This window comes from Protopterus annectens, chromosome 5.part0 (genome assembly GCF_019279795.1).
Source record: "Protopterus annectens isolate FY-2018-M chromosome 5.part0, PAN1.0, whole genome shotgun sequence".
Classification (NCBI taxonomy): Eukaryota; Metazoa; Chordata; order Ceratodontiformes; family Protopteridae; genus Protopterus; species Protopterus annectens.
Window position 1 is genome coordinate 1,353,887,523 of NC_056735.1, and position 27,647 is coordinate 1,353,915,169.

Sequence of the window (27,647 nt, forward strand, 5' to 3'; positions counted from 1 at the left end):
AAAGGAGAGGGTAGCCTTTGAGCTATGTTCACAATATACTTCAGGAGGTAATAAAAGGTTAAGTGGGTATTTATTACCCCTACTGGGTACAAGGGGAGGAATTCAGAACAAAGTAAGACAAGAAAGTTGTAGTACTTAAGGTCAGCTATATTTAAATTCAACCAATTTTATAACATTAAAAACATTATCCAGCACAACTTGAATATTTTAGTACTGATCTAGAGCAGGTACAACAAGTAGGACCAGGTCCTAACATAGTGTACAAGAGAGACTGCAGTATAAAAATATACTAGAAAGACAGAAATACCATCAAGGTAGAGATATAGGGATGGTTAAATGTGGTTATTGTCTCCAGTACCAATACATTCTGGAAGCTAAAGACATTATGATCCCTAACTATGGTAAAGACACTATAAGACGGAAAATGTCCTGCAACAGTAAAGGTGTGGTTTATCTAGCCCTATGCTCCCAGTGCCCGAGTTTCTACATTAACAAAACTATAAATGCACTAAGGAGCAGAATATATCAACATTATTAGGATATAAACAAAAAGGATGGTAAAAATGCACTAGCAACACACATTATTGCCAATGAAGGACACTGTTTTAAATTTGTTATAATAGAACAGATAAACCTGGGAGAAAGAGGGGGACCCCTTAATGACTTCTTGGAATTGTCAGAACTAAAATGGCAAATAAGGGCAAATGTATCAGAGGGTCCCAGAATTAATAGTGCAGTGTCCATTAGTTCTGTTTTAAGACGTAAGGCACAGTTCTTTCTATAAAATGAAAATACAGGATTATTGCTTTTGATGGACCCACTGCAAATACTGCTGAGGAAGGTTATGCATGTTACTTATGGATTATGCATTGTAATTTTTATACACCAAAATAACTGTTTTAAGATTTTTATCCTGTTTTTACATAGGTGTGGAGATGGTTGCTTTAAGAAACTGTTTTACTAATTTATCAATTGTGTTTTACTAATTGCTGTAAGTTGTAATTGTTTAGTCATGTATAAAAGGGATGTTGGGTAAAAGTAGCTTAATTCTGATGAAGTTTCCATTAGAGAGACGAAAGCGCTCATAAAAATTTTCTTGTGTGGATCTGTACCTTGGTTTCTTCATTTTGTTATCAATAGATATGAGGCAAATGCTACATTGCCTCAGGATACCCATATCCACCTGGCTGGATGCAAAGATAGCAGGAAAGTGCATGCCCATGACTATGGTTGTCTCAGGATACCCATATCCACCAGGCTGGATGCAAAGATGGCAGGGAAGTGCATGCCCATGACTATGGATAATTATTTTTTCTTGTATAAGGGGATGGTACTAGAGGGGATTAAAGCTGGCTAGGTTAGTTGCTGTAAGAGTATAGACCATAATCAGGACTATCTAAGACCAAACTTGGCTGTGGGCGCTCCTCACTGCACAAACTAGTTGCTCTTTGCCAAGCTAAGTACAGTGGACATTTCAGGGGTAGTTTTATATGGAAAATGTCAATTCTGTTTGCCTGTGTACACACATGGCACTGCTAACCGGTGATGCAGGATGTGCAAACATGCTGAATTTATAGAGGCAGGGCAACTGACTAAATAATAAAATAGCTCTGTGACCAAACAAGTAGCCTCCCTGTGTGATCCCCAGCTCAGACAGACCAGGCCACCTTCTACTCCCACTAGAAAAAATACCATTCCAGGACTTCTTAATGTAAAACTACACTACAGTTAGCCCAGAGTGAATTCATATGGGTCACATTAACAAACAAAAATCTAGAAACTATTAAAAGCTTCAAAGATGCACTTAAAGAGTATCTCTTTACTGACTCCACCTGCAGCTTTTACCATGACAATGGTTAGATAATTCTATTACCCATTTCATGGATAATAGAATACAATTAAAAACTTTTCTCACTCTCTTAATCATCATCATCATCTTTCGGCTTTTCCCGTTAGGGGTCGCCACAGCGGATCATCTCTTTCCATTTCTTCCTATCCTCTGCATCTTGCTGTGTCACACCAACCGCCTGCATGTCCTCTCTCACCACGTCCATAAACCTTATCTTAGGCCTTTCTCTTTTCCTCTTACCTGGCAGCTCCATCCTTAGCATCTTTTTCCCAGTATACCCATCATCCCTCCTCAGCACATGTCCAAACCAATGCAATCTCATCTCTCTTGCTTTGTCTCTAAACTGTCCAACATGAGCTGACCCTCTAATATACTGATTCCTAATCCTATCCATCCTAGTCACACCGAGTGCAAATCTTAACATCTTTAACTCTGCCACATCCAGCTCTGACTCCTGCCTTTTTGTCAATGCCACTGTCTCCAACCCATATAACATAGCTGGTCTCACTACCCTCTTGTAGACCTTCCCTTTCACTCTTACTGGTACCCGTCTGCCACAAATCACTCCTGACAATTTTCTCCACCCACTCAACCCTGCCTGTACTCTCTTCTTCACCTCTCTTCCACATTCACCATTACTCTGAACTGTTGATCCCAAGTACTTAAACTCGTCCACTTTTACCAACTCTACTCCCTGCAGTCTCACCATTTCTCTATCCTCCCTCTCATTTACACACATAAATTCTGTCTTAGCCCTGCTGACCTTCATTCCTCTGCTCTCTAGAGCATATCTCCACCTCTCCAGAGTCTCCTCAACCTGATTCCTACTCTCACTACAGATCACAATGTCATCTGCAAACATCATAGTCCATGGGGCCTCCTGTCTGATCACATCTGTCAACCTGTCCATCACCACTGCAAATAAGAAAGGACTCAGAGCTGATCCTTGATGTAATCCCACCTCCACCTTAAACGGATCTGTCACTCCCACTGCAGTCCTCACCACTGTCACACTACCCTCGTACATATCCTGTACCACTCTTACATACTTCTCTGCCACTCCCGACTTCCTCATACAATACCACAACTCTTCTCTAGGCACCCTGTCATATGCTTTCTCCAAGTCTACAAAGACACAATGCAACTCCTTTTGACCTTCTCTGTATTTCTCCAATAACACTCTCGGAGCAAACATTGCATCTGTAGTGCTCTTTCCTGGCATGAAACCATACTGCTGATCACTAATCATCACCTCCCTTCTTAACCTAGCTTCTACTACTCTTTCCCATAACTTCAAGCTGTGACTGATCAATTTTATCCCTCTGTAGTTACTGCAGCTCTGCACATCACCCTTATTCTTAAAGATAGGTACCAAAACATTTTTCCTCCACTCCTCAGGCATCCTCTGACTTTCCAAAATTTCATTAAACAATCTAGTTAAAAATTCCACTGCCATTTCTCCTAATCACCTCCATGCTTCCATTGGTATGTCATCTGGGCCAACAGCCTTTCCATTCTTCATCCTCTTCATAGCTGTCCTTACTTCCACCTTGCTGATCTGTTTCACTTCCTGATTCACTATCCCCACATCATCCAACCTTCTCTCTCTCTCATTCTCTTCATTCATCAGCCTCTCAAAATACTCTTTCCATCTACTCAACACACTCTCCTCTCTTGTGAGTACCTTTCCCTCACTATCCTTTATCACCCTTACTTGCTGCACATCTTTCCCAGCTCTGTCCCTCTGTCTAGCCAATTGGTATAGGTCCTTTTCTCCCTCTTTAGTGTCCAATCTCTCATACAACTCTCCATACGCCTTATCCTTAGCTTTCGCCACCTCTCTCTTTGCCATGTGCCTCATCTCCTTATACTCATGTCTACTTTCTTAATTTCTTTGACAATCCCACTTCTTCTTCGCCTGCCTCTTCCTCTGTATACTCTCCTGTACTTCCTCATTCCATCACCAGGTCTCCTTGTCCTCCTTCCTCTGTCCAGATGTCAAACCAAGCACCTTTCTAGCAGTCTCCCTTAATAGTTCTGCTGTAGTTACCCAGCTATTCGGTAACTCTCCACTGCCTCCCAGTGCCTGTCTTAACTCTTCCCTAAACTCCACTTCACAATCACCCTTTTTTAACTTCCACCATTTAATCCTTGGCACTGCTTTCACACTCCTCCTCTTCTTGATCACCAACATCATCCTACAGACCACCATTCTATGCTGCTTAACTACACTTTCCCCTGCCACCACTTTACAGTCTCCAATGTCCTTCAGACTGGCCCTCCTACGTAGGATATAATCCACCTGTGTGCATCTTCCTCCACTCTTGTTCGTCACCCTATGCTCCTCCCTCTTCTTAAAATACATATTCACCACAGCCATATCCATCCTTTTCGCAAAATCCACAATCATCTGTCCTTCTGCATTCCTCTCCTTAACACCATACCTACCCATCACTTCCTCATCCCCTCTGTTCACTTCACCAACATGACCATTACAGTCCGCTCCAATCACTAGTCTCTCACCCTTGGGTACACTCACCACAACTTCATCCAACTCACTCCAAAATTTCTCTTTCTCATCCATTGCACACCCAACTTGTGGAGCATATGTACTAACAACATTCATCATTACACCATCAATTTCGAGCTTCATAAACATCACTCTGTCAGACACTCTCTTCACGTCTAAAACACTCTTGGCATATTGTTCCTTTAGTATAACCCCTACCCCATTTCTCCTGCCATCCACACCATGATAGAACAATTTGAACCCATTTCCTAAACACCTGGCCTTACTTCCCTTCCATCTGGTCTCTTGCACACACAATACATCAACCTTCCTTCTCTCCATCATATCATCTAGCTCTCTTCCTATACCAGTCATACTGCCAACATTCAAAGTTCCTACCCTCACTGCTACTCTCCTAACCTTCCTCCTCTCTTCCTGCCTTCAGGCATGCCTTCACCCTCCTCTTCTCCTTCGGCCAACAGTAGCCCAATTTCCACCAGCACCCTGTTGGCTAACAGTACTGGTGGCGGTCGTTGTTAACCTGGGCCTCGAAAGATCCGGTATGGAAATATGAAATTTTTGCTCCATAAGTGTTGTGGCAGAATTTTTACGCTGGATGCCCTTCCTGACGCAACCCTCCCCATTTATCCGGACTTGGGACCGGCACAAAGAAATGCACTGGCTTGTGCATCCCCAGTGGCTGGGTTTTTCCTCACTCTCTTAATGTGGTATTTTATATTTAAATATTTCACACACACACACACACACACACATATATATATATATATATATATATATATATATATATATATATGGTTCTACCTCAGTTAGTTGACACGCCGGAACATCGACATGGAAATCGTGAGCCCCAGAAGATCGACAGTTCAGAAGTCCGACGCGACGGGCCCCAGAAGATCGACAGTTCAGAAGACCGACTCGACGGATGAAAGCACCGACGCCGAGGATGCCGACATGGGAAAAGGCTGTGTAAGTATGCGGTAGTGATGGACGTTAGGATGCGAGTAAGGTAAGTGTGGATATTGACGGTCTGTGGGGACAGGGGAGGGTTAAGTGAGTTAGGGTTAGGGAGCGGGTCAGGTAAGTGTGCGGTAGTGATTGTGTTTGGGTTAGGGGTGGGTTAAGTGAGTTAGGGTTAGGGAGCGGGTCAGGTAAGTGTGCAGTAGTGATTGTGTTTGGGTTAGGGGCAGGTTAAGTGAGTTAGGGTTAGGGAGCGGGTCAGGTAAGTGTGCGGTAGTGATTGTGTTTGGGTTAGGGGCAGGATAAGTGAGTTAGGGTTAGAGAGCGGGTCAGGTAAGTGTGCGGTAGTGACGGACCTTAGGGTTAGGGTTTGGGTTAGGGTTGTAGGTAGTTGTGTATGTGAGGTTTAGTGTGGGTTTGTAGGGATTTTGGTGTGCTTGTGTTGTGTATGTGGTTTTTGGACAGGGAATGTGTTTTGTTTGTTGATTGTTGTGATTGTGGTGTGTGCAGTGTATGAGGTTTCGTGTTTGTGTACCGTCGGTTATTTCGTTGTCGGGCATGTGGGGTTTCGTGTTTTTGTACTGTCGGTTATGTGGTTTCGGTGATTGCATTGTCGGTGTTTTGGGGTTTCGTTTATGTCAGGTAGAACCATACATATATATATATATATATATATATATATATATATATATATATATATATATATATATATACACACACACACGAGTTCATTTATTATATGTTTGATTGCACTATATTTTGTGCATATCTTAGCTTGCATTTTGTATATATCTTCTATTCAATGCACCCTGACTGGGTCTTTTAATGTTACCTTATCTGCATTCAATTTTACTATGTTCTGAATTTTGCTATGTACTCATTTTGTATGTAATGTTGATTGAAAGGCCTTGATGTATTTTCTGCTTTTTGAGCTCAGGTTGTGGCTGAAATGGTCAACAGACCAGTCCATGTTCTTGGTGAACAGATAGTTAATTGATAAATAATAATACACCAATACTTTTAAAACAACTACAATGCAAAGCAACCAGTGTCAAGTTCAGTGAAAAGCATAGCCCTTTACAGTGGTTCAGTGAAAAGCATAGCCCTTTACAGTGGTAAAAGGTAGAAAAATACAATAAATACATCAAAAATACAGTAGCCGTATTCTTAAATATCTAAAAGTGCAAAAATCAATTTAAAGTATTTATCTGAGCAAGGATTACACTGGATACAAGGCAAGTATTTGTGAAATAAAGTGATAGAGCTTCCTGCCTTTCTTGGTAGTTCAGGGACTTTAGGCCACTCATTTTTTGGTTAGGAACATTGGTGTCTTTCTGGTTGTTTTATATGTTCAGTGTCATACTTCCCAAAGGGGCATTGTACTCAGTAAGTGGCCTGATCAATGCTGAGTACAAGAGACTGATTACCTCTTTAGACCTTAATGATATTCCATTGACAATTAGCTAGGCTAAGTAAAAGGATTGATTTCTTGACTACTGTTCTTACATGATGGTCAAAGAGGGAGCTGTCAATCCAAGTACTTCAGTCCCGAAGTGCATTTTTGTTTTGCAGAGGTGTGTTGTCTAGGCAGTATGATGAGAAGGGTTGTCTAGCAAAACTGATGATACTGCAGTTGTAGCATTTAGTTCAAGCCCAGTTTTCGTATACCAAGTGTTCATTAGGGCATGTTCATTCTGGAGGGTTTGGTTGCCACAGGGTGACTTAACAAAAATTCTCAGTTTGCAATCGTCTGCAAACTTTATTAGACAGAGGTGTTGGCTCTCTGCTTGGAGATCAGAGAAGTAAATACCAAAAAGGAGTGGTCCGAACACTGAGCCCTGAAGAACACTGTTGACCACTTTCATACTTTCTGATAAAACACCTGGAGCTCAGACTGTGTGGGTTCTGTCTTTTAGCCAGTTTGCTATTCATCTTACCATATATGATTGTTAAATCATTTAGCTTTTGTATGATGCCAGCATGAGGAATTGTGTCAGAGGCCTTAGTGGGGTCAAGATACATCACATATACTGCATGGCCACCATTTCTAGCCTCTATAACCCTTTTAAAGAAATTTACCAGTTTAAGTAGACTGGGTCTAGCCTACACAAAACCAAACTTTTTGAGGCAATCTAACAATATTCTTGATATCATGATATCACAGTTTATGAGGTCTGTTATTATACTTTGCATGGCTTTGCAGATATGACTTGTTAGGCTGATGGGTCTGTAAGTTCTCCAGGTTGGTTGTAAGGCCACCCTTATTGTGGGGCATCACTACTGCTGTGTACCACTCAGAGACCAAACCCAGTAGTTAAACTTAAGTTAAACAACATTCTTAGATACTTAGCTCTGTAATTGACTGGCCTTGAACTGCCTTAGTGTAAGCACAAGTTCTGAACTAGCCTGGCTGTCATGCCCCACATAAGAAACAAACAAGGGTTTAATACCAACAATTAGACAATTTAGACTGTAAACATGCAGTGCAATTATTCAGTGGAATTACTAATACAGGCTTAAAAGACCTTAGCTAAAGCAGATAGACTGTTAAAATTAACTTAAAAACAGATTGAGAAATGAAAAATCGTTCCTTATCTTTGTTGCTCTGTGTATTGGAGCTATCACAAATCGTCTGCAGTTCAAACACAGCAGTGAAAGTTTAGGATGATGGAAACATTCTTTGACTTGGCTTTGTAACTGACTGACCTGGAACTACCTTAAAACAAATGCAAATCCTGAACTAGCATGACTGTTACTTACCACATAAGAAAGAAACTAGGGTTTGATACCAAAAGTTAGACCCCTTAAATTGTTAAAATACAGTGCAATTATTCACTGGAAGTACTAATATAAGCTTAAAGACCTTAGGTAAAGCATATACAGGCTGTTAAAATGAAGTTAAAAACAGATCAAGAAATGAAATATCGTTGCTTATCTTTGTTGCTGTATGTATCAGAACTATCACAAATCATCTTCAATTCAGACACAGTAGCTCTGTAACTGACTGACCTGTAACTACCTTAAAACAAATGCAAGACCTGAACTAGCATGTTACTTACCACATAAGAAAGAAACTGGGACTTAATACCAATAACTAGATCACTTAAATAGAAAAATATAGTCTAGTTATTTACTGGAATCACTAATATAGGCTTAAAAACCTTAGCTAAAGCAGGTGCAGGTTGTTAAAATGAACTTAAACAGATAAAGATATATTTGTTGCTGTATGTAATGGAACTTCATCAACATGATGCCCCCATTGGAAGTCACCCCTTACAAAGCATTGGTACAGGCCACGTGTGCCATATGTGGGAATCATGAAAGCTTCCTAGGTGGCCTGCACACACATTTTGTATGATACAGTGTGTATTACAGACTGCCAGGCAGTTGATGGAGTGATACCCTTAGCTGTTGTTCATGTACTTCCTTCTCAATTCATCAGGTGGGGCATTTATTTTAATGTGGATGCAGTTTATGGACTCCAGTACCTCAGGGAGATGGTCTAAATCATAGAATTCTCACATGATGTTGGCTCTGTCCTCTGGGGTTCTTGTGAACCACATAAGTTCCCCAAATGCTAAAGCATGACATCTAGGAAACAAAATATTCTCAAGGCAGATGCTTAAGGTCATCCACTGTTTTCCCAGTTGGTTGCTGAAAACTCCCCATAGCTAATATATGTAAATCCAGATATACCATTGTATCCACTGGATAGGTACTCCAGAACTCCCATGAGGTTGCAGATGTGTTTGACACATTTCCATGATTTCTTTCATTATGTCCCTGTCAACATTGTTCTGTATGTTACTGTCATGGAAGGCATGAAATATTAAGCACAGTTGGATGATCCTGCACCTTTCAGGATGACATTGTGCACCTTTGGTCATAGCAGCTGCAATGAAGGCCTCCTATAGATACACATTTACCTTAGCTGTGGCAACCCCTAACATAACAGGAACAGCTCCTTTATGCGGCATTTAAACATTTTTGAATTGCTCCCCCATATTTTTGCCTCACTGTACAGTCTTTAGCATATATCAGGGACTACCACATTGTAAGGTCTAACCCTGCTGTGTAGCTGGGTTTTCTGAATTGCTCATAGCCTGTACTGCTTGACTGCTTATCATGTAGATTCGCTTAAGGGATGTGACAATGTTTTCTTATTCTGCTCCAAAAGATCCGAGGACTAAATTGACTCATCGTATTTGTGTATATTTGTGTTTTTAGTATTTGGCTACACATTATTCACTGTAGGAGAAAGGGGATCCTAAGTGCTTCCCCCTTGTAGTACTACTACTACTACTACTACTACTACTACTACTACTACTACTACTACTACTAATAATAATAATAATAATAATAAAAGCAAGAACAGTATAGACTTGATATTTTATACTATACTTTAAATTTCATTGTATGAGTTGTTGTTAAATGCTGAAATGCCTTGACAAATATCAGTGTACTCAGTGATGTCATAACCGTAATAAGAAAAATGTAATTCATTTTTAATGATATTTCAAAACCAGCCATGCCACTTTTAGTGTAGTGGCAAAACTGTCAGGGTTATATTGTACTTAAGACTACTAACAAGTTCTAGTATTACTTTACACTACAGTGCATAGAACTGACACCTATGCTGTACATAAATTGTAATTTTATAATGATGCAAAATCATTCTGCACTGTTCCACTAAACTATGCCAGATATGGGAAGAAAATTTGCAAAAGTAAAAAGAAGACGGTCGTATATGAGAGAGGGGGATAGAACATTGTTAACATATTGAAGTAAAATGTTTCATAGGGAAGTATAATGGATAGTACTGGCTATAAAATAAAGACAGGATCCTTTGATAATAAGGGTAATGGCTTACCCTTACCAGCAAGAAACTGATGGAATGCAAAAATTGTTTTGGACTGTTCATCAGATAGGTACATTTCTGATAAAAGTGTTGATAACTTGCAGTTTGAACAGGTCTCATATGCAGTCCCTGATGCACTTTTCACTTTTATTTGTTTATGTATATATGTATGTGGGTATAAGAACTGGAATTAATAAATTAATTAACAGGGCAAAGGGGCTGGATGCACTGACCCTTTGCAGACAAAACCCAGGTGATTTAGTGACATACATCTGTTAAACATAAAATGATAAGACTGTCACCAAATCTAGCACAGTTTATCAGACCAGTGCAGAATGACTGTTAAGCACTAATAGCAATACCGGCAATCACTCACCTATCTTCATCAATCACCTCTCAAAGAATTGTCTTAGCCACTGCAACAAACTATGTTGTCACCAGTCTTTACTTGCTTGGATGTTTTGGGTACGGTTACCGATTGGATTGTTCCCTCTTCTCTTGAGTCCAGAGTTTTTCCCATCCATGTTAAAGTAGTCATTTGTTATTCATTTCTCTGAAAAAAATAATGAATTCTGATGACTTGGAGAGGTGCCAATTATCTCAAACTTTAGATTATTCACAGGATTGTCCTCAAATTGCTCGATTCCATCTTAAGGAGCATGGTGTCTGTGGTCCATTTCAGTCTGGATTTCAATCATGATCCAGTAATGACACTGCTCTTATAAGCATAATGAATGGCTCCCTTTTGACAGGAGATCAATGGAACATCTTAGATTTCATCTTTCAGCACATCCGGTGTGACTGAGCACGGAGGATACTTTTGGAATATGTACATCTTTATTGTGGGTTCTCAGGAGCTGTACTCATTTGGTTTGCATTGCACTCCCAGGGGGTAGTTTCTAAAGTTAACTCATTTTCTTATAATGTGGACTGTGGAGTTCCACAGGACTGTATTTTGAATGTAATGCTGTTTTCTGTGTATGTGCCCTGCTACATCTGATTACTGCCACATTATACTTCTGTTGTGGAGCTTACACTGGTTATCTGTGAGGTCATACATCACCTTTATGATTTTTGTGCTGGCTTAAATTTTCATGCATGATTTGGACCTCCCCATCTTAAAGATTTACTTGTTCCCTATTAGGTGGCTTGCCCTTCCACTCTGGGACTACTAGCAGTTCTTTTTTATCAACACCTTTATTAAAATCACACTATTTAGATAATGACATAGGCTCACATGCAGTATAGAAAAGAAAACAAACCATTAACAAAATTTCCATTGTTTTATCTATTTTATATCTCTATTTCTCTCTCTCTCTCTCTCTCTCTATATATATATATATATATATATATATATATGTGTGTGTGTGTGTGTATATATATATATATATATATATATATATATATATATATATATATATATATATATATACATACACACACACATTTTAACAATTACCATTCACTCCAACATTACATAAATTTCTCATATCCTGCCTTCTCTTAAATTTCACTCCTCCTCCTCCTGAACTTTTTCTTCTGCTTGTATTATTCCCACATATTCCATTTATCTCCTTGTACTTTGCTTCTTCCCTTTTCTAAGAGCTCTTCACAGTTCTGAACATGTGTTTTGAGTCATGTGGCATCTGGCATTTTTTCTTACCATGCCCACACATTTGGATTTACTGCCACAGTGAATTGAGGAGTTTCTAGCACTGCACTGGTACAAGAGACCTATGAAGACCCATTTTTTTGTAGCTCGCTATTTAGCTTTTGCCATTTCCATTTTGCACTGAATACTCATTTTAATTTTTGATTGCATACCATTGCAGTAGCATTCAATTTATGTGCATCTTGTTTCATATTTATTTAACATCAAATTTAGTCTTACTGATGTAAATAAACTTGAATTTTAATTAGATGAATCATAATGAGCTAGCATTGTTCTGACTCTTATTGAGTAGTGTTTTAATTATGAAGATGTAGAATGTATAATCACAGAATAATAAGAAATCTAAAGAGCTGGAAATAAACAGTCAGCAAAGAAATCAAAGTTCTTGCATCTCTGTTTTCTTTCATGTTTAATAAGTATTACATTTGCATATTTACTTGGTAGTGCAATGAATAAAGTGATGCATATTTACCCATGTTTGTTTAAAGTTGATAAAGAATAGCTTGTAATGTAAGGTCAGCCACTTCAAGAGGATAAGCTGTTTTAAATAAGTAGCATTCTTCTGAAGCTATAATTGGCTCAATAGTATCATATTTTGTGTTTTTGTTTTACCTTAGGCCTTAATAGTTAATGGAGCTAATCTTGCTGCTCGGGATGATAAAGATTGCACTCCAGCCCACCTTGCAGCTGCTCATGGCCATTCCTATACACTACAGACCATACTTCGCAGTGGTGTGGTAAGAAGTTTTTGAACTGATTACATGCATTTTATTTTTGTTGTCATTTTTTTGGAGGTGCTTCACTACATTAAGTGAGCCAAAATTAATTAAAAATAAATTGGAGAACTTAACTGTCCACGTTATTTTGACTTCATGTGTGCATTTTGACATCTGCATAGCAGATGAATTTAACATGGGGAATATAAATGAATGTCTAATGACCTGATGGGTTACACAGAACAAATATACCTTGGGAGTCAGAAAGGAATAATGCATTTTACTAACATGTCCTTTGCAGGTTTTCGCAGTGAGTTATGCCTGAGTGATTCAGAGAATGGTATACCACTACAGCAGTACAAATGTATTGGCCTGTAGTACATGGATCTATGTTCGGCCATCGAATAGCATGTTCATCAAATGGCCATTCACTGAACACAAATCTGTAAATGGTCTTTTACTCGCGGAGGCGCGTCAGTGTAACAAAACACATCAAACTGCCATAGTTGGCCAACAGAAAGTAAACAGCACGTACATACTTTTAGGTGAAGTATGGATAAAACAAGTTTCCCTTTCCACACTGTAGTGTGATCTTGGAGTTGGTATATATAATTAGGGGTGTGTGGGGGTCATAGCCCTGCACATTAGGAGGAGAATCCTACTAATGTGGGGGGTTATGTCCCCTCCAATTATGCCAACTCCGTGATTGCACTACAGTGTGGAAAGGGAAACTTTTCTTATCTGTACTTTACCTAAAAGTATGTATGTGTTGTTTACTTTCTGTTGGCCAACTATGGCCGTTTAATTTTTTTTTTTTTTTTATGATGAAGTGCCATTTAGTTAAAAGGGACATTCGCAGGTTTGTGTTCGAATGGCCATTCGATGAACATACTTATTTGATGGCCAAACATAGACTCGTAGTACACACATCAGTCTCACTGGTAAAATGTGCTGTCTCCTAGAAGTATCACCAGCATCTGAATAACATAGTAGAGTGAATTAGACAATAGTTCAACTATGGTATTTGGGGGAAAGGGTAAAAAATGTACATCGTCTTTTGACAGCATACAACCTTTTTTCACTTCAGTAAACAGATCAGGGCTGTTAGCCCCCTTGGAAGTAAGTTTGTGTGTGTGTGTGTGTGTGTGTGTGTGTGTGTGTGTGTGTGTGTGTGTGTGTGTGTGTGTCTGTGTGTGTGTGTGTGAGCATGCATGCACATATTTAGAAGGTGCCTGTGCCCCTGCTTTGCATGAATTGTTATGGGGTACACTATCACACTTAGGTCTAACAGTGCAATGTTTGATTCAGAGATATGAAAATTATTAACTAATGAGCTTTGCTTAGTGCAGCTTTATCATGAATCACAGACTATCATTATCATCACTGTACTGGTGGGCAGCACAGTGTTGCCCAATTAGCACTGGAGATGATAATTTTTCTGAATGTTTGAGATAATCAAGTTGCTAGTTATGTTTCCTAGATTAATTAGTCTGCATTTCTAATAGTCTGAGGAAAAGTAAACCTCAGATTTGCCCACCATGAGGGACTTTCTTGTTTCATTTAAGTAATATTTTAGCAATTTTTTGTACAGTTAAGTGTGCCTTATTTAGTAGTGTTAAAACAAACTCTACAATAATATTGCCTACATTTTCAAGTAATTGCACTTTTCTTCTTGTGTTTAAGTAGATTCTGTGTGTACCTTTACTCATTTGTGCAGTTACTGCCAGTTTTTATTGTGAATGCTTTTACTCAGTAACGTTGATATATGTATAACCTATACAGGCAGAAAAGTTCTAGACTTTTCATTCATGTCAAATTATCTTCTTGCAACAGTCATTTTTTTTCTTGGAAAACATTTCTGTTATAACGTGAATAAAGTCTAGTCTTTTAAGTCATGCTACATTATCATATTTCAACAGATTCATTTTTTTGGAAAGCATTTCTGTTATGAAGTGTGACCACTGTATTCATAAAGGAAAATCAGATGTTTTTTGCTGTATTCACAAAGCCATGTATTTAGTACTTTATTGCAGAATGCAAAACTTTGACTTCACAGTTAATGTTCAGTCTGTTTTCAAAAAGCATTTATTTACTTTTTTATGACTGATTTCACTTAATTGTTAAAAGATTTTTCCTCTGCTACTATTCACCATGTATTATTTCTTTCTTTGCAAGACAAGGGACTTAGATGTTAACATTTTGAGAGAGGCAAGTTGAAACCTACAGTCTGGAAAATTGTAGATACTATTCTCAGAAAGTGACAGATATATATATATATATATATATATATATATATATATATATATATATATATTTTTTGCAATAACTGTCCAGTTAGTTTAAATTACACACTGTTCAAGAACAGAGATAGAAGTCTTATTTATTCAATCACAGCACAATGATATTCATTAACATGGTTTTATGTTTGGTAGAACATGTGTCACCAACATTATTCAGTGCTTTGACCTTATCCCTTCCCCAAATGGCAGAACACCAGCTGATAAGATATATATATATATATATATATATATATATATATATATATATATATATAGATAGATATAAAGAAAGGGCTGAGGCCTTTTGACCTTTATCGCTGTTGTTGTCTTGGAATCTGTGGTTAAGAACAATATAAATAAATATACATATGTCCTCTTGTTGTTTCCTTGTGAATTGCTAATCTAGTTTCTCTTCTCAATCTTTTCTTACCTCCTCTGATTGATTCCTGTAGTTATATTGCAATATATTATATGTCCTAATTATTCTTTTTAACAACTGAAATCCCTACCAGAACAGATCTTTCACTCAGGATTCCCCATCAGACCTCCCAACCATCCCGAATTACTCATTTTTTACTGAGTTTTGGGGTCCAAATAATGGGGTGCCATGATTCCAGAGTGGCACCCCTTCATTTCCGAATTTCCCGGCGCTTTAGTTTAAAATTTTATTTCCTGGCTTTTTGAGCTGACGTCATCCCATGCGCGATGACGTCAGCAGCCTGCCAGCCTGTCGGAATTGAGCTTGCTCAAGCTCAGTATGCGTGCAAGAGAGCCTGTAATTATGCTGCTGTGAGCCGTTTACAAAGATAAAGCCCGGGAAAGGTTTTGAGTGGGGAAGAGGTTAAAGAGACTTTTACGGAGCTGCTGCCTTGTTGAATGCTGCTGTTCTGGAAAGGCTTTCAGTGGGGAAGAGCCGTTTTCCTGTTTACGAAGCTGCTGCCTTGCTGAATGCTGCTGCCCTGGAAAGGCTTTGAGTGGGGAAGAGCCGTTTACGAACCTGCTGCCTTGCTAAATGTTAGGAAAGGTATGTCTATGCTGCCGTTTAGGAAAGAGGTGTGTGTACAAAGCTGCTGCCATTTATTTAGGAAGGTGTATGTGTAATGAACGGTATGAATTTGTTATAATTCCTTCATTTTCATGCAAAATTCTGCCCTCTGCTCTAACTGCTTTGCTGCACAGATGGTGACATGGGAGCTTGCTAAATTTCTTTAGTTCTGGCACAGTCTCTCCAAACTTGAAGACATACACACACACACACAAAATGCTTTCAACTTAAGAGTGTATACTGTGTTGATTTTGTATGGATGGTTTGATGTCCGTCAGTTATCATGTTACATTTAAGAGACTTTTTTTTTTTTTAATTGAGTTTATGCCTCTGAGATACAGCTGAGGATTTCTTTGTTTTAGATTTCAGAACCCCTGCAAGTGTATTGGTGGTAGATATATGTGTACGCTCACCGGGCAGGACTGCTTCTACACTTTAGCATGAATATGTTGGAGATATTTATACCTGTCATAAGTATTTAAGGTCACATGAAAAAAAAGCACGAGGCAGGTCTTAAACTTTGCAGAATAACAGTTATTTAGAAAGTTACTAAAGTAGCTTATGTTGTGCCTCCTACCTCTGTACCTGTCAAAATCTTTCCTGTTCATAAATGAAGTGCAGATAAATATGTACTGCTAGTCAGAATTTAATTTTACATATAAAATTGTATAATTGCTTCTTCAGTTAGTGACTCAATTTGCTAAATTAAAAAGTGGCTAAAACTATTCATTCAGAGGTATATTGTGCAGGTCTCATTCATGCTAATACCTGGACATGGTGATTCAAGACGTTTTGTCTCTCTGCACCACATTAAGTTTTGCTTTATTTCCTTCAGTGTAATTCTAGCAGACATTTATAATGTTATCATAAATTATAAATTATGTAGCCAGTGTGAAGTAAGCAAGCAAGTGAATTGGGTTTCCTCTAATAACAGCAAATTTTGGAAATTCTTTCACCTGCCATACGGTTTATATGTCTCTTAATTCCTGAGATGTAACTGTCTTGGTGTTTGCTGTTCAAAAGAGTGATTGATATATATATATATATATATATATATATATATATATATATATATATATAAATAATATGACTTTTATGATGGAAATGTTCTGAATTGGGAAGTTTTGTCATTACTGGTTCATCATGAATTTTGTTTCATTGCCTACTGGAAAAATATTCAAACAATAAATTTAAAATGTGCTGTAAGTCTAACAAGTGTGCTGTATTATACAAGGAATATAATTTAATAAAGTCATGAAGGTGCATCAAAGAACACGTAGGTATGTTTTGTGTGCAAGGGGTCTATGATTTGAAAACAGCCCAAAGGTAATCTTTATCCACTACCACTGGGCAGATGCATTTTCTTTGGATGTGGTGCAGGTTTCAATGCTGTTTCAATGAATGTGAGTTTCAAGGGCAGAGAAATTTTAATGCCAAGTCTGCTTTCATTGTGAGACAGTATTGCTTTGTTTCTCAGAAGTCTATTAGTGTTTGTGCATTGTGCTATAAATTGCAAAAATAAAATCCAAATAATCATTGTAAAAGTAAAGCAGTATGCACATTAGTGTTTATGGTAAATGGGGTGAAATAGCCAGGTAATGGGACATTGGAATGGCTGCAGGGGGACTTTGGTGCTATAGTTTGGTTGTCTATTCTTCAGTTTGTGTTTGAAAGTTGGTATCCCACAAGTCCACTACAGTGGGTGGGGTTACATAATTGTGTATGCAGATTTTATGTTAATCAGCGTACAGATTTGTTCCTATTTTTCATGTGCCATGTCCAGATTTTTGATGTTTCTAGGTTGAGAGGTATGTTCACCATCCTTCCTCTTTGCCTATGCGCTGATATCAGTCTGCAGTCTTAATGTCTTCTTGGCCTCTTCCTACTGTATTACCTTTCTCTCTCTCTCTCTAATTATTTATTCCCAATACCTTAGTTAACTTGCCAGTTTTATCCATAAATTCTAACCCTCATCTTGCATATTCTTTGTACCTATAATTTTAGTCATCCATATGGGCAGAATGCCCTTTCTTTATTCTTGTGTTGGCTTAGTTCTTAGAATACTTTCTGTTACTTTATATTGTATAATATTCTGTATGGCTGCTGTTATTCTCCTTAAGGATCTGCATCCAGAATCCCAATATCTCCTTATTTCTTGAACTTCCTCCATGCTTCATTATTATCATCACCCCTTTCCTCTTTGAATTAAAGATTTGTGCTTGTGTTATGTATAGTTCTAAAACATCCCTTCAAATCAGGTAATCCTGAACCACATTGTTCTATTGGAAAGATCCACTTATCCCATTTGACACTTGCCTTCTTCCCCTCCCAGATAAAATCCTTCAACTCTTTATTAACTACTGTCTACAACCTTTCCTCTGGTTGATAAAAAAATATGCCTGACCTATATATAAAACTAAAGAGACTAAAAACATTTTCACTTCTTGTAACTTGATATCCATATCCATAAACAAGTACTTCCACCTTCTCAGTTTTTGTATTATCTTTTTCCACATATCCTTAGCTGACATAACAGAATCTATTTTAACCCATGCTCCTAAATACTTAATTTTATCATGCCCCCATAAATATGGTCATTGCTTAACCAATCCATGTGTGTCCATATAGTTTACAGATAGAGCCTTTGTTTTGTCTTCATTAATTTTATATTCCAAAAAGACTTGAAACTGTCTCACAATGTCCCACAACTCTGAGATGTCCTTTTCTGGTCCCATCAGGTACAAAATAATATCATCTGTAAAGAAAATAATCTTTTCTTGATTACCATACCAATTATATCCTTGAATTTCTGAGTCCCTTATTTTCTTTGTCAATGGCTCTAAATATAATACAAGTAAAGAGTACACTCCTACCTGGTTCATCTTTTCAGACACAACTTAACAGAAAGGAATCCTCCCACTTTAATGTTTGCCACAAATCAGTCATATATCGTACTTGACCTTATTATTGTATCAGTGAATGCTTCTATTGGCCTGCTCATAAAATCCTAGCTTACTCTGTCGAATGCTTTCTATGGATCAACAGCCAACAACAGCAATAGTATTTTCTTACATTCTGCTTCCCTCTGGATCGTCATTATTCTATTAATGTTGTCAAATGTTGCTTCCCTTCCACAAAACCACATTGATCCATTGGCCACACCTTTGCCATTTGTTTAGCTATTATAAACAGATAACCTTTTATAATTATGATTTAAAATTAAAATGAGCCTATATGAAGCTGGGTCTGATGGGTCTTTGCTGTCTTTAAGTATTACAGCCACCACAGCTTTTTTTCAGTATGTTGGTGGTTCCCCTCCTTTTAAAATACTGTTAAACAAAACCTTCTAGATCTTTATCACATTCTTCCCTGTTATCTTCCAGATATCCACTGGAATACCATCTATTCCTGGAGACTTTCCTGTAGATTGATTATACATCACCATTTTTGTCTCATCTCCTCCTGTGTTAACAATTAATTGTTGAAACTCATCTATCTCTAACATTGGCAAGCCCAAGTCTTCCATAAATATTTCCATTTGTGGGTTTTCTTGATTTCCACATTCTTCTCCTTTATACAGATTCTCATACAATTTCCAAAATATCTCTTAATACCTCTACAGGATCTCTGGCTGTTTTTCTTGTTATAGGCTTCCTAAGTTTAGCAACAACCCTTTCTACTTTCTGTCGTCTAAAATCGTTGTGCTAAAAGTTTTTGTGCTCTGAAGTTATCAAAAGCAGTTGCTTAACAGCAATCTTTCTAAACTCATGTATATTATCCAGATACTCCTTTTTCCCTTTAGCACTCTGCACTTGCACCTCTTCTTGTTCTGTAAGCTCTCCCTTTCTCTGCAATACTTTAACCTTTGTCAGCTCCTCAAAATAACTTTTGTTACTTCTTAACCATATCTCTTTCTTTTATTTCTTCCCCATTTTTAAACTCCACTTTCATTTTGTCCCACATATTTGTTTAACTTCTGAAGACATTTCTATCTTCCCTAATAACTCCTAATTTCCAGTACCCATTCTTTAAAATCCTGTCTTTTTAACAGGTAGGTGAGGAAGTGCTATCATCGCATTTGTATTTCATTACCCTACATTTTATCTTAGTTGTTATCGGCATGTTATCTGAAATCTTTATTGGATGTGTGTTGAAACTTTCAATTAAATGCACATGTTCCTGTCAAATATTATTTCTGTGTAGTCAAGCCCAGTTATTGTACCTTGGGAAATTCATGTCTTTTATGCCAAATGTTTTCATAAATTTCTTCAGAATTCTACCATCTTTTGCTATATTTTCCTTAATAGGTGCCCCACTTCCAGTCCCCACCTGCATAAGTGATATTCCCTGCTGAAAGCTGATTTCTCCCCAGTGTTTCTTAAGCTCCATAATTGTAATTTTAGATGATTATAAATTCATGCTAGCATAATCCTCCTCCCTTGCCAGTAGCCCCTTACTAACACAAATCTACCATTACTATCTTTTTACTCTTCTATCTCTATTGGAGATCCTCTTGTCCCTGATACTCTATTGAACATCCCTCTTGAAATGCTTTTTTTAGCAAATAAACATTGCTTTTTGCACTCTGCATTTCTTAATATAATTCAGTGCTCTTTCCTTTGTCTCTCTACCTGTAAGGCCATTCACATTCCAAAAAACATGTTTATTATAGACATTATGATTAAAATTTTTAAATGTCTAAATGTCGATGTCCAGCTTTTGTGTTACAGGCACCCGTTAATATTTGTCAAGTTGATGTTTTTATGCAGTTGTTTCTTGGCATCTCAGTTTGAACCTGTGTCACATTTTGCAAGACATTTTGTGTTAATGAAAACCCTCAAACAAAACAAAAGCACCCCAGAACACTTCTATAACCTATTAACTTAAAACAAATGCACAAAATTATGTACATCTTCAAATAATGTAGTTTAAACCTCCTAACAGGAACAATTGTCCCAAATCAACAGCTACACACCAAGGCAAAACGTAACTTGAAATTAAGATAACCCATGCTATAGCATGTGCTCATACACTAGTTTATGTATGTTCTTGTCTTATACCCTCCAGATGTGAAAACCAACTTGCATGTTTTTTTTAAACATTAACTTTTATCCTTAAGAAAAAGTGCATTGGCTATCTTTAAATAAAACTAAATTATACACCATTGTAGTAAATACATTACAGTTACCAGAAAAGTTGCTAACTCTTATTCTTTTCCAATAATTTCAAATGTTATTTTTTACTGAACTGGATGCCCTTGTAACTTTTATAAATTTCTGTCAGTAAACAATGTCCAGACCTCTCGATTTATTGCCTTCATCTTTAGTCAGCTTGCTTCCATGGAAACATGATCAAAATGCAGAGCTGCCTTCTGCCCCAGATTTTTCAGCTGGCACTGAAGATTTATTTGCTTAAGAAAAACTGTTTATTACATTGTGGTCTCTAATTTTTTTAAAACCCATTTGCATTCACAAAACAGTGTCATTAGATTAAGCCAAGGGCATTAATCCAGATATTTACCTATGCAAAAGTAAAAGAAAACATTTTAGTTCTGCATATATTATAATCAGTGCAGCTCTACATCCCTACCCCAATAATCTAAGATTACAATCTATTGAATTTAACATTATTTGCCCAGCCCTTTTTTTCTCTTTTTACATCGTAATGCCTATATTTCTTAAAACTAACAGAATGAATAAAACACCTGTTTACTTCAGTATCTTTATCACATACTACAATAACTAGAAATACTTTGCTATATTACATGCAATTTGTTTCATAAAATGTTTTATACAAATACTGTTAAGAGCAAACATTGTTTTACTTGCAGTTACTCTTTCCCTCTTCCTCTCTCTTTTTCCCCTTTAGTGTCCTTCCAAACATTAGTGACATGAAGTAGGGCATATGCCTGTCCTCAAATGTTTAATAAAGTCAACAAGAATCCAGTCTTTCTTAGCCAGTTTTTCTTTTTAATACACATTTCACAAATGTGATTGATGCATTATAGTCTTACAGTTATTCACTAATTTCAGTGTTGCGGGTCTTCTTTCTGTTCATCTCCATCTCGCAACTACAGACTCCATTTCAAATCCAAGGTGCTTCTGATTCTTCTAGTCAACTACTGTGCTTTTTTCTCTCTCTCAAGCATTTTCCTTTCGAACTTTGGAAAAGGTTTCACTGGCAAAGTCTCTGTCTATGAGTCTTACCATCAGAAGAATGAAAGCAGAGTCCCTTTCTGTTTGATGGCTTACCCTTTGTGGGACAAACGTTTGTATCCCCCCAGCCTGGTCTGCATCAAAAAATGATTTTGATCCTCCAGGACAAAATATTATAAAGACAGCTGAATAAAGCAGCTTGAATCTTAAACCTGCTTCTTGACATTTCCCGATTGCTGGAATAAATTTGTTTCTCTTCAGACTAGTGTACAGTGAATAATCATTTTCTAAAAGCAGTCTATTGTCTCCAACTTTTAATACTTTGCCACTTTTTTCCATAGTTTAGTCAGGATGAACTCTTTCTGCTGGCAGCAGATAAAGACTGAATCTTTACTAATATATGTCTTGGATGCTTCTCATGGCCAGGTTTTGGGCATAGATAAGATGTGCCTTTTCACTTAACAGATCCTTCTGTGGGAGTACTAATCCAGTTGCTTATTTCTGATTTCATAAAATTAACACAGTCTTTTCCTTTTAATTTTTCTGGTACAGCAGAAAATCTCAGGTTTTCCCTATGTGCTGTGTCCACTGATTTTACCATTTTTTTGAAACATCTCTTCTTTAGCAGTCTCGTACTCAGCCAGCCTTTTCTTCATTTCGACCTCTGATTTTTGCAGTTTTATTAGCTCATCTGAATATCTGTTTAAAGCCTCTTCCATTTTTCCAGCCTTTTGTTGTTTGAGTTGATATATTCCTTCAGGGTTTTCATTTATTTTAATCAGCTCTGAGCATGTTTGATTTAGTTTTTCCTCTAGAGTACTGGAAGCCATGTTTTGCACCAGACGTGAACTGCTTTTTGCTAAACAGTTGCAGGATTCTTCCCAGTTGGTAGTTTCTCTATACATTGTATAGCTGTTTCCATTTCAGGCTCTTCTATTATTTTCTTTGCTGGCATTTAGGCAAGATGCTTACTAGCCAGCAAATGAATTTAGTAAAAGTGACAGCGTTCCTTGCCCTTGTCTTTCAGCTTCTTTTTTTTACACTGGGAGAGTTGAAGTTAAGTTGACCAGCCTCACACCCAAATAATCTTTAAACTCTACAGCTGCAATCCTGAGTTGTATTCCCCTGCTTCTCAGAATATAACTCATCTTAGACTGAACCCAGTGCCTTTTGGTACAGTCTTACCAACAGTAACTTAAATGTGTACAAACTTATTTTGCATACAAACACACAATATTTCTTAGCAGGGAGTAATGACAACTCTTCAGTATCAACATCTTTGTGAATTGTTAATATGGAAACATAAATATTTGTTATAAATACATCTTTTATTAAACAATAAATATTTCCTTAATATCCATCTTAGCAATATTGTTTTCAGCTAGAATGTATATTATAGCTCCTGTTAGTACTGTTGCATTTTATGTGATCTTTTTCATACTATTAACGTCATCCCTCATTCTTTCCTAGTCAGCTGTGGCTTCCTTCTTTCAATGCTTCCCTACTGTTACTTTTCTAATTTCCATTTTCAGTTTTGTGCGCTAGCGGTCTTAAGTATTTGAATTAGAGAAAAAGAAAAAGATAATAAAAATAAGCTAAAGAAGAGCTATGTACACAACAACAGCATGCAGTATGTCATCATCATACTTATTCATTGGAGATCCTTCTTTCCAGTAGAGGTAGAACACTATTCTCTTGATCCCTCCTTCTGTCTTCCTTTCATTATACTAGTTTTAATTTCCTTTACATCTTTCCCATTTGGTTACTTGAAGGTCACTTTTCCCTTAAATATTTTTCTTTTCCCCACTTTGTCTCTCATTTCCTCTTACTTTGCTAGGTGTGCTACTAATTCAGCAACATCCTGTATCTCATGAGGTTCTCTCTTCATTATTGCCTTTTTTGCAAGCAGTAAAATAATCCATATTAATCCTTTTCTATTCTTGTCTACTTGAACTGTTTCCCTCTAGTAAATAGCTTCTTTTAGTGATCTCCCATTGTCCTTCATTATTGTCTACCATATCATGAATTCTTTCTAAATTTCTCTAAGCTTTCACACTCCCACAATGTATGTGCCCATGTTTGTCTTTGCACTCTTTAACGTGCCCATCCCCCTTAATCCACTGCTGGGTACATTTGTTTTAACCAGCTTGGTCTATAGGAATACCTAGACAGACATTTCCAAGTGAACATATAAATCATCTTGCTCTTGTGACTTACATAGAGAACTTATATTTGGATCCATTCCCATTTTGAAATCTGACTTCCCATTTCTCTCTCCCACAACACCTTCATTCTCCCCAGAGATTAATTTCTCAGATTACCTGATATTTTATAAACTTTTGACCCAACTTTTCTTATACTGTCTACCCCATCTCAACATCATTATCAGTTATGGGACTGCTTACATTTTACCCATTTCAAATCCTATAATATCCTTCTGATCCCTGCATATATTTTTTGTAGTCTTTGATCTAATCCAAATTCCACTTGGATTTCAGACAGGGCCTTTATTTTTCTCTCTGATCATATTTGATACCACAAGTTTATGTTGCCTTTTTTTGTAATCTATCTTCATTCTATAGTTTGTTGCTTCTGTGGCTTTGCCCTGCTCTTCTTTGCATACATCTAATTTTTATTCTCTTACTCTCTCTGTCTGAAGCATTGTCTTACTAAACTGTTTTACCACAGGGTTCCCCCCTCCTTCTGCTTTTCAATCAACAGTTTTCATATCTCATTATCCTCTGTACCCTTTCACCCTGCTGCATTCTTAATCATTTTTGTATGTATCTGAACATGAGAGTCCAATAGCAGACTTATTGATGACCCTTAAAAGTTTGGAATTTTCAACCCCCCCACCCTTTTTTCTTTTGATATTGTCACCATCTTCCATGCCACTCTTGGCTTCTTACCTTCCCATAAATAATTAGATGTCATCTAATTCCATTGGACCATTTCTTTTTTTCTGGATAACCAGCAGAAAACCTGATCTAGATATAAAAACTGTTATAATACATGGAGCTGTAGTACTTGGGCTGTGCTATACAAATCCAGCTGTATCACATTCCATTTCTCTAATGCTTGTTTAACCTTCTCCCATGCCTTTTGATATGGGAGATTCATCATATCATCAACCATCCTCCCAAGCATACTCTCAAAATATTTAATGGGGACTCCTATCTCTCCTTTCTTTTCCTTTCCTTCATTATCCTTACTCTTTTCTCAAGTAAAGTGTTTGCTCAATATTTTATCCTTACTTACATTGTACCCTGCTATATAACTGAATTTTGTTATTATCTGCCATACTTCTTTATATCCTCCCCATATTTGCCATATGGTATCAATACATTCTCTGCATATTTTATGTATTTATTTACCAGGAAATTCCAACTGGACACAGATCCTTTTTCAGTGGAGGCCCAGGGAGAAAAGCTCCACAGACCAATAAATGAGCAGCAGAGTACATGAGGAACAATTGAATATACATACAATAGCAAATAATACATTTTATTTATTTATTTTTTTTATTTATTTTACATTTGTTAACCGGGTTAGTCTGGCTGAGCTTTTGGCTCATTTTCAGCAGAGACCCGGGGAGAAAGGCTCCTCTGGACTAGAAAACAATTTATTAAATTTTAGTAACATAGTAGTAACAATCAGCTATAGGATCTTACAAGCAGAGACCTGGAGAGAAAAAAGGTTCCTCAGGCAATTCAATTGTACAGAGTATTAACAACTGGCAGACAAGTATGTGAGTTGTTACAAATAAGGCTTTAAACAATTAGAAGAAAATGTGACTAGTTACAATATTATTTAAGCTGCTTAGAACAAAATGAGTTAATAGTTAGGCAGATGCTTATTTAAAGTGAGTTGGATCTTGTTGTATAGGAGTTTGGAAACAAGAAAGGAAAGTAGGAATGGCTAGTAGGAGATGTAGGGGAGGTAGAGTATAGGAGACAGACTAGACAGGTAGGTTGTTTTGAGACTGTAAGAATTAAGAGTGGTTGGAGATAGAGGAAGGGAAGAGGTAGAAGAGGCAGGGGAATAGTGTTAGCGATACATTAAGAGTGAGGTGGTGAAAGGATGATGGTTTCATGGTGGTTGGCTACAGTGGCAAGACCACTTTGTTTTTAGATATTTCCTTGTGGCTAATTTGAAACTTTTGCTATGCTGGAGGGATTTTATTTCCAAGAGGAGTTGGTTCCAGGATATAGCTGGGTTATAGTTATAGTGAAGGCAGCCTATTTTGGTTTTGGGTTTGTAGATGTCAAATAATTCTTGATTTGAGCTGCATAGCATCCTAGCAGGGGAATATTTGGATATGATAGTGGAGAGGCTGGGGCAGACGGAGGGTAGATAGAGGATAGAGTGGATGATTTGAAGTTGGTATACTTGGAGCAGCTGTGAGAATTCTAGCCAGTCTAGTTGCTGTAGTACTAAGCAGTGGTTTGACTTGTAGGTTTGGTTAGCTGCAAATCTGGCACTCTTATTATAGGTAGTTTCAAGCTTGGAAATAAGTGTAGAATTTGGGTTTGTGAATATGTGGCAGCCGTACAGGAGTGTTGGGAGTAAGAAAGCCTGGGAGAGAGTTATTCAGGCAGTGTTAGTTAAGTATTTCTTGCTACGGAAAAGGTGTCCAAGTTTCTGATGAGTTCTTTTTACCGAGTTAGTAATATGGAGATCAAACTTAAGCTGATCATCTATTGTAACACCTAGCAATTTAGTACTAGATTCAGCTGAGATGATAGTGTTTTTGCAGGATAAGATGGTAAATGTACTTTTGAGTGTGGTGATGTTTTTAGGGAGGAAGAGTAGGAGCTTAGTTTTTTTTGGATTAAGTATTAGTTTATCACTAAGCCAAGTCTCAATGGATGCCTGGGTAGCTGAGTGGAGGTCAGTTGGGTTGTCAGCAATGGTTATAACAGTTGAGTCATCAGCATATTGCACAAGAGAGGACAGGGGACAAGAGGAGTAGAGCAAGTTGGTGAAAATATTAAAGAGTAGTGGTCCATGTATGGACCCTTGGGGGACTCCCATTTGTACAGTGAGAGGGGAGGATAGTGCAGAGAGCCATTTAACTGATTGCTGGTGGGTAGAGAGATAGCTGGAGAACCAGGAGATAGTAGGGGGAGAGAAATGTAAGTTAGTGAGTTTATCTAGGAGGAGTGGGTGAGAGACAGTGTCAAAGGCTTTAGAAAGGTGAAGGAATTGGCATGCGACAAGTTTATTGTTATCACGAGCTAGGGAGACTATGTTGATGAATGACATGAGTGCAGTAGTTGTACTATGCTTGGGACAGAAACCATGCTGTGTGGGTGTGAGAAGGTAATGCATTACCTGATTGTGATTGCATTTCTCTAGGATTTTTGAGAGTGGAGAGAGTATGGCAATTGGTCTGAAGTTGGATATGTCTTTTGTGAATGGGTAGAGTAAAGAAATTCTTCCATACAGTGGGGACATAGGATTCAGAAATGGATCAGTTGATTAAGATGGATACAGGATAGGCAAGAGGTTCAGAGGCAATCTGCAGGAAGTAAGAGGGTAGCTTGTCAACAGATGGGAGCAAGGCTTAGGTTTAGAGAGTAATGA

The 27,647-nt window shown here is 37.6% G+C and overlaps 1 protein-coding gene across 1 annotated transcript in view; it reads left to right on the forward strand.

Moving 5' to 3' along the window:
• The window catches only part of ANKRD42 (ankyrin repeat domain 42), a 1,245,350-nt gene that overhangs the window by 411,141 nt on the left and 806,562 nt on the right, over nt 1-27,647 (forward strand). The window contains exon 4 of the mRNA XM_044071151.1: nt 12,484-12,603. Within this exon, the coding sequence (XP_043927086.1) occupies nt 12,484-12,603 (120 nt within the window). The remainder of the gene's footprint in view (nt 1-12,483; nt 12,604-27,647) is intronic.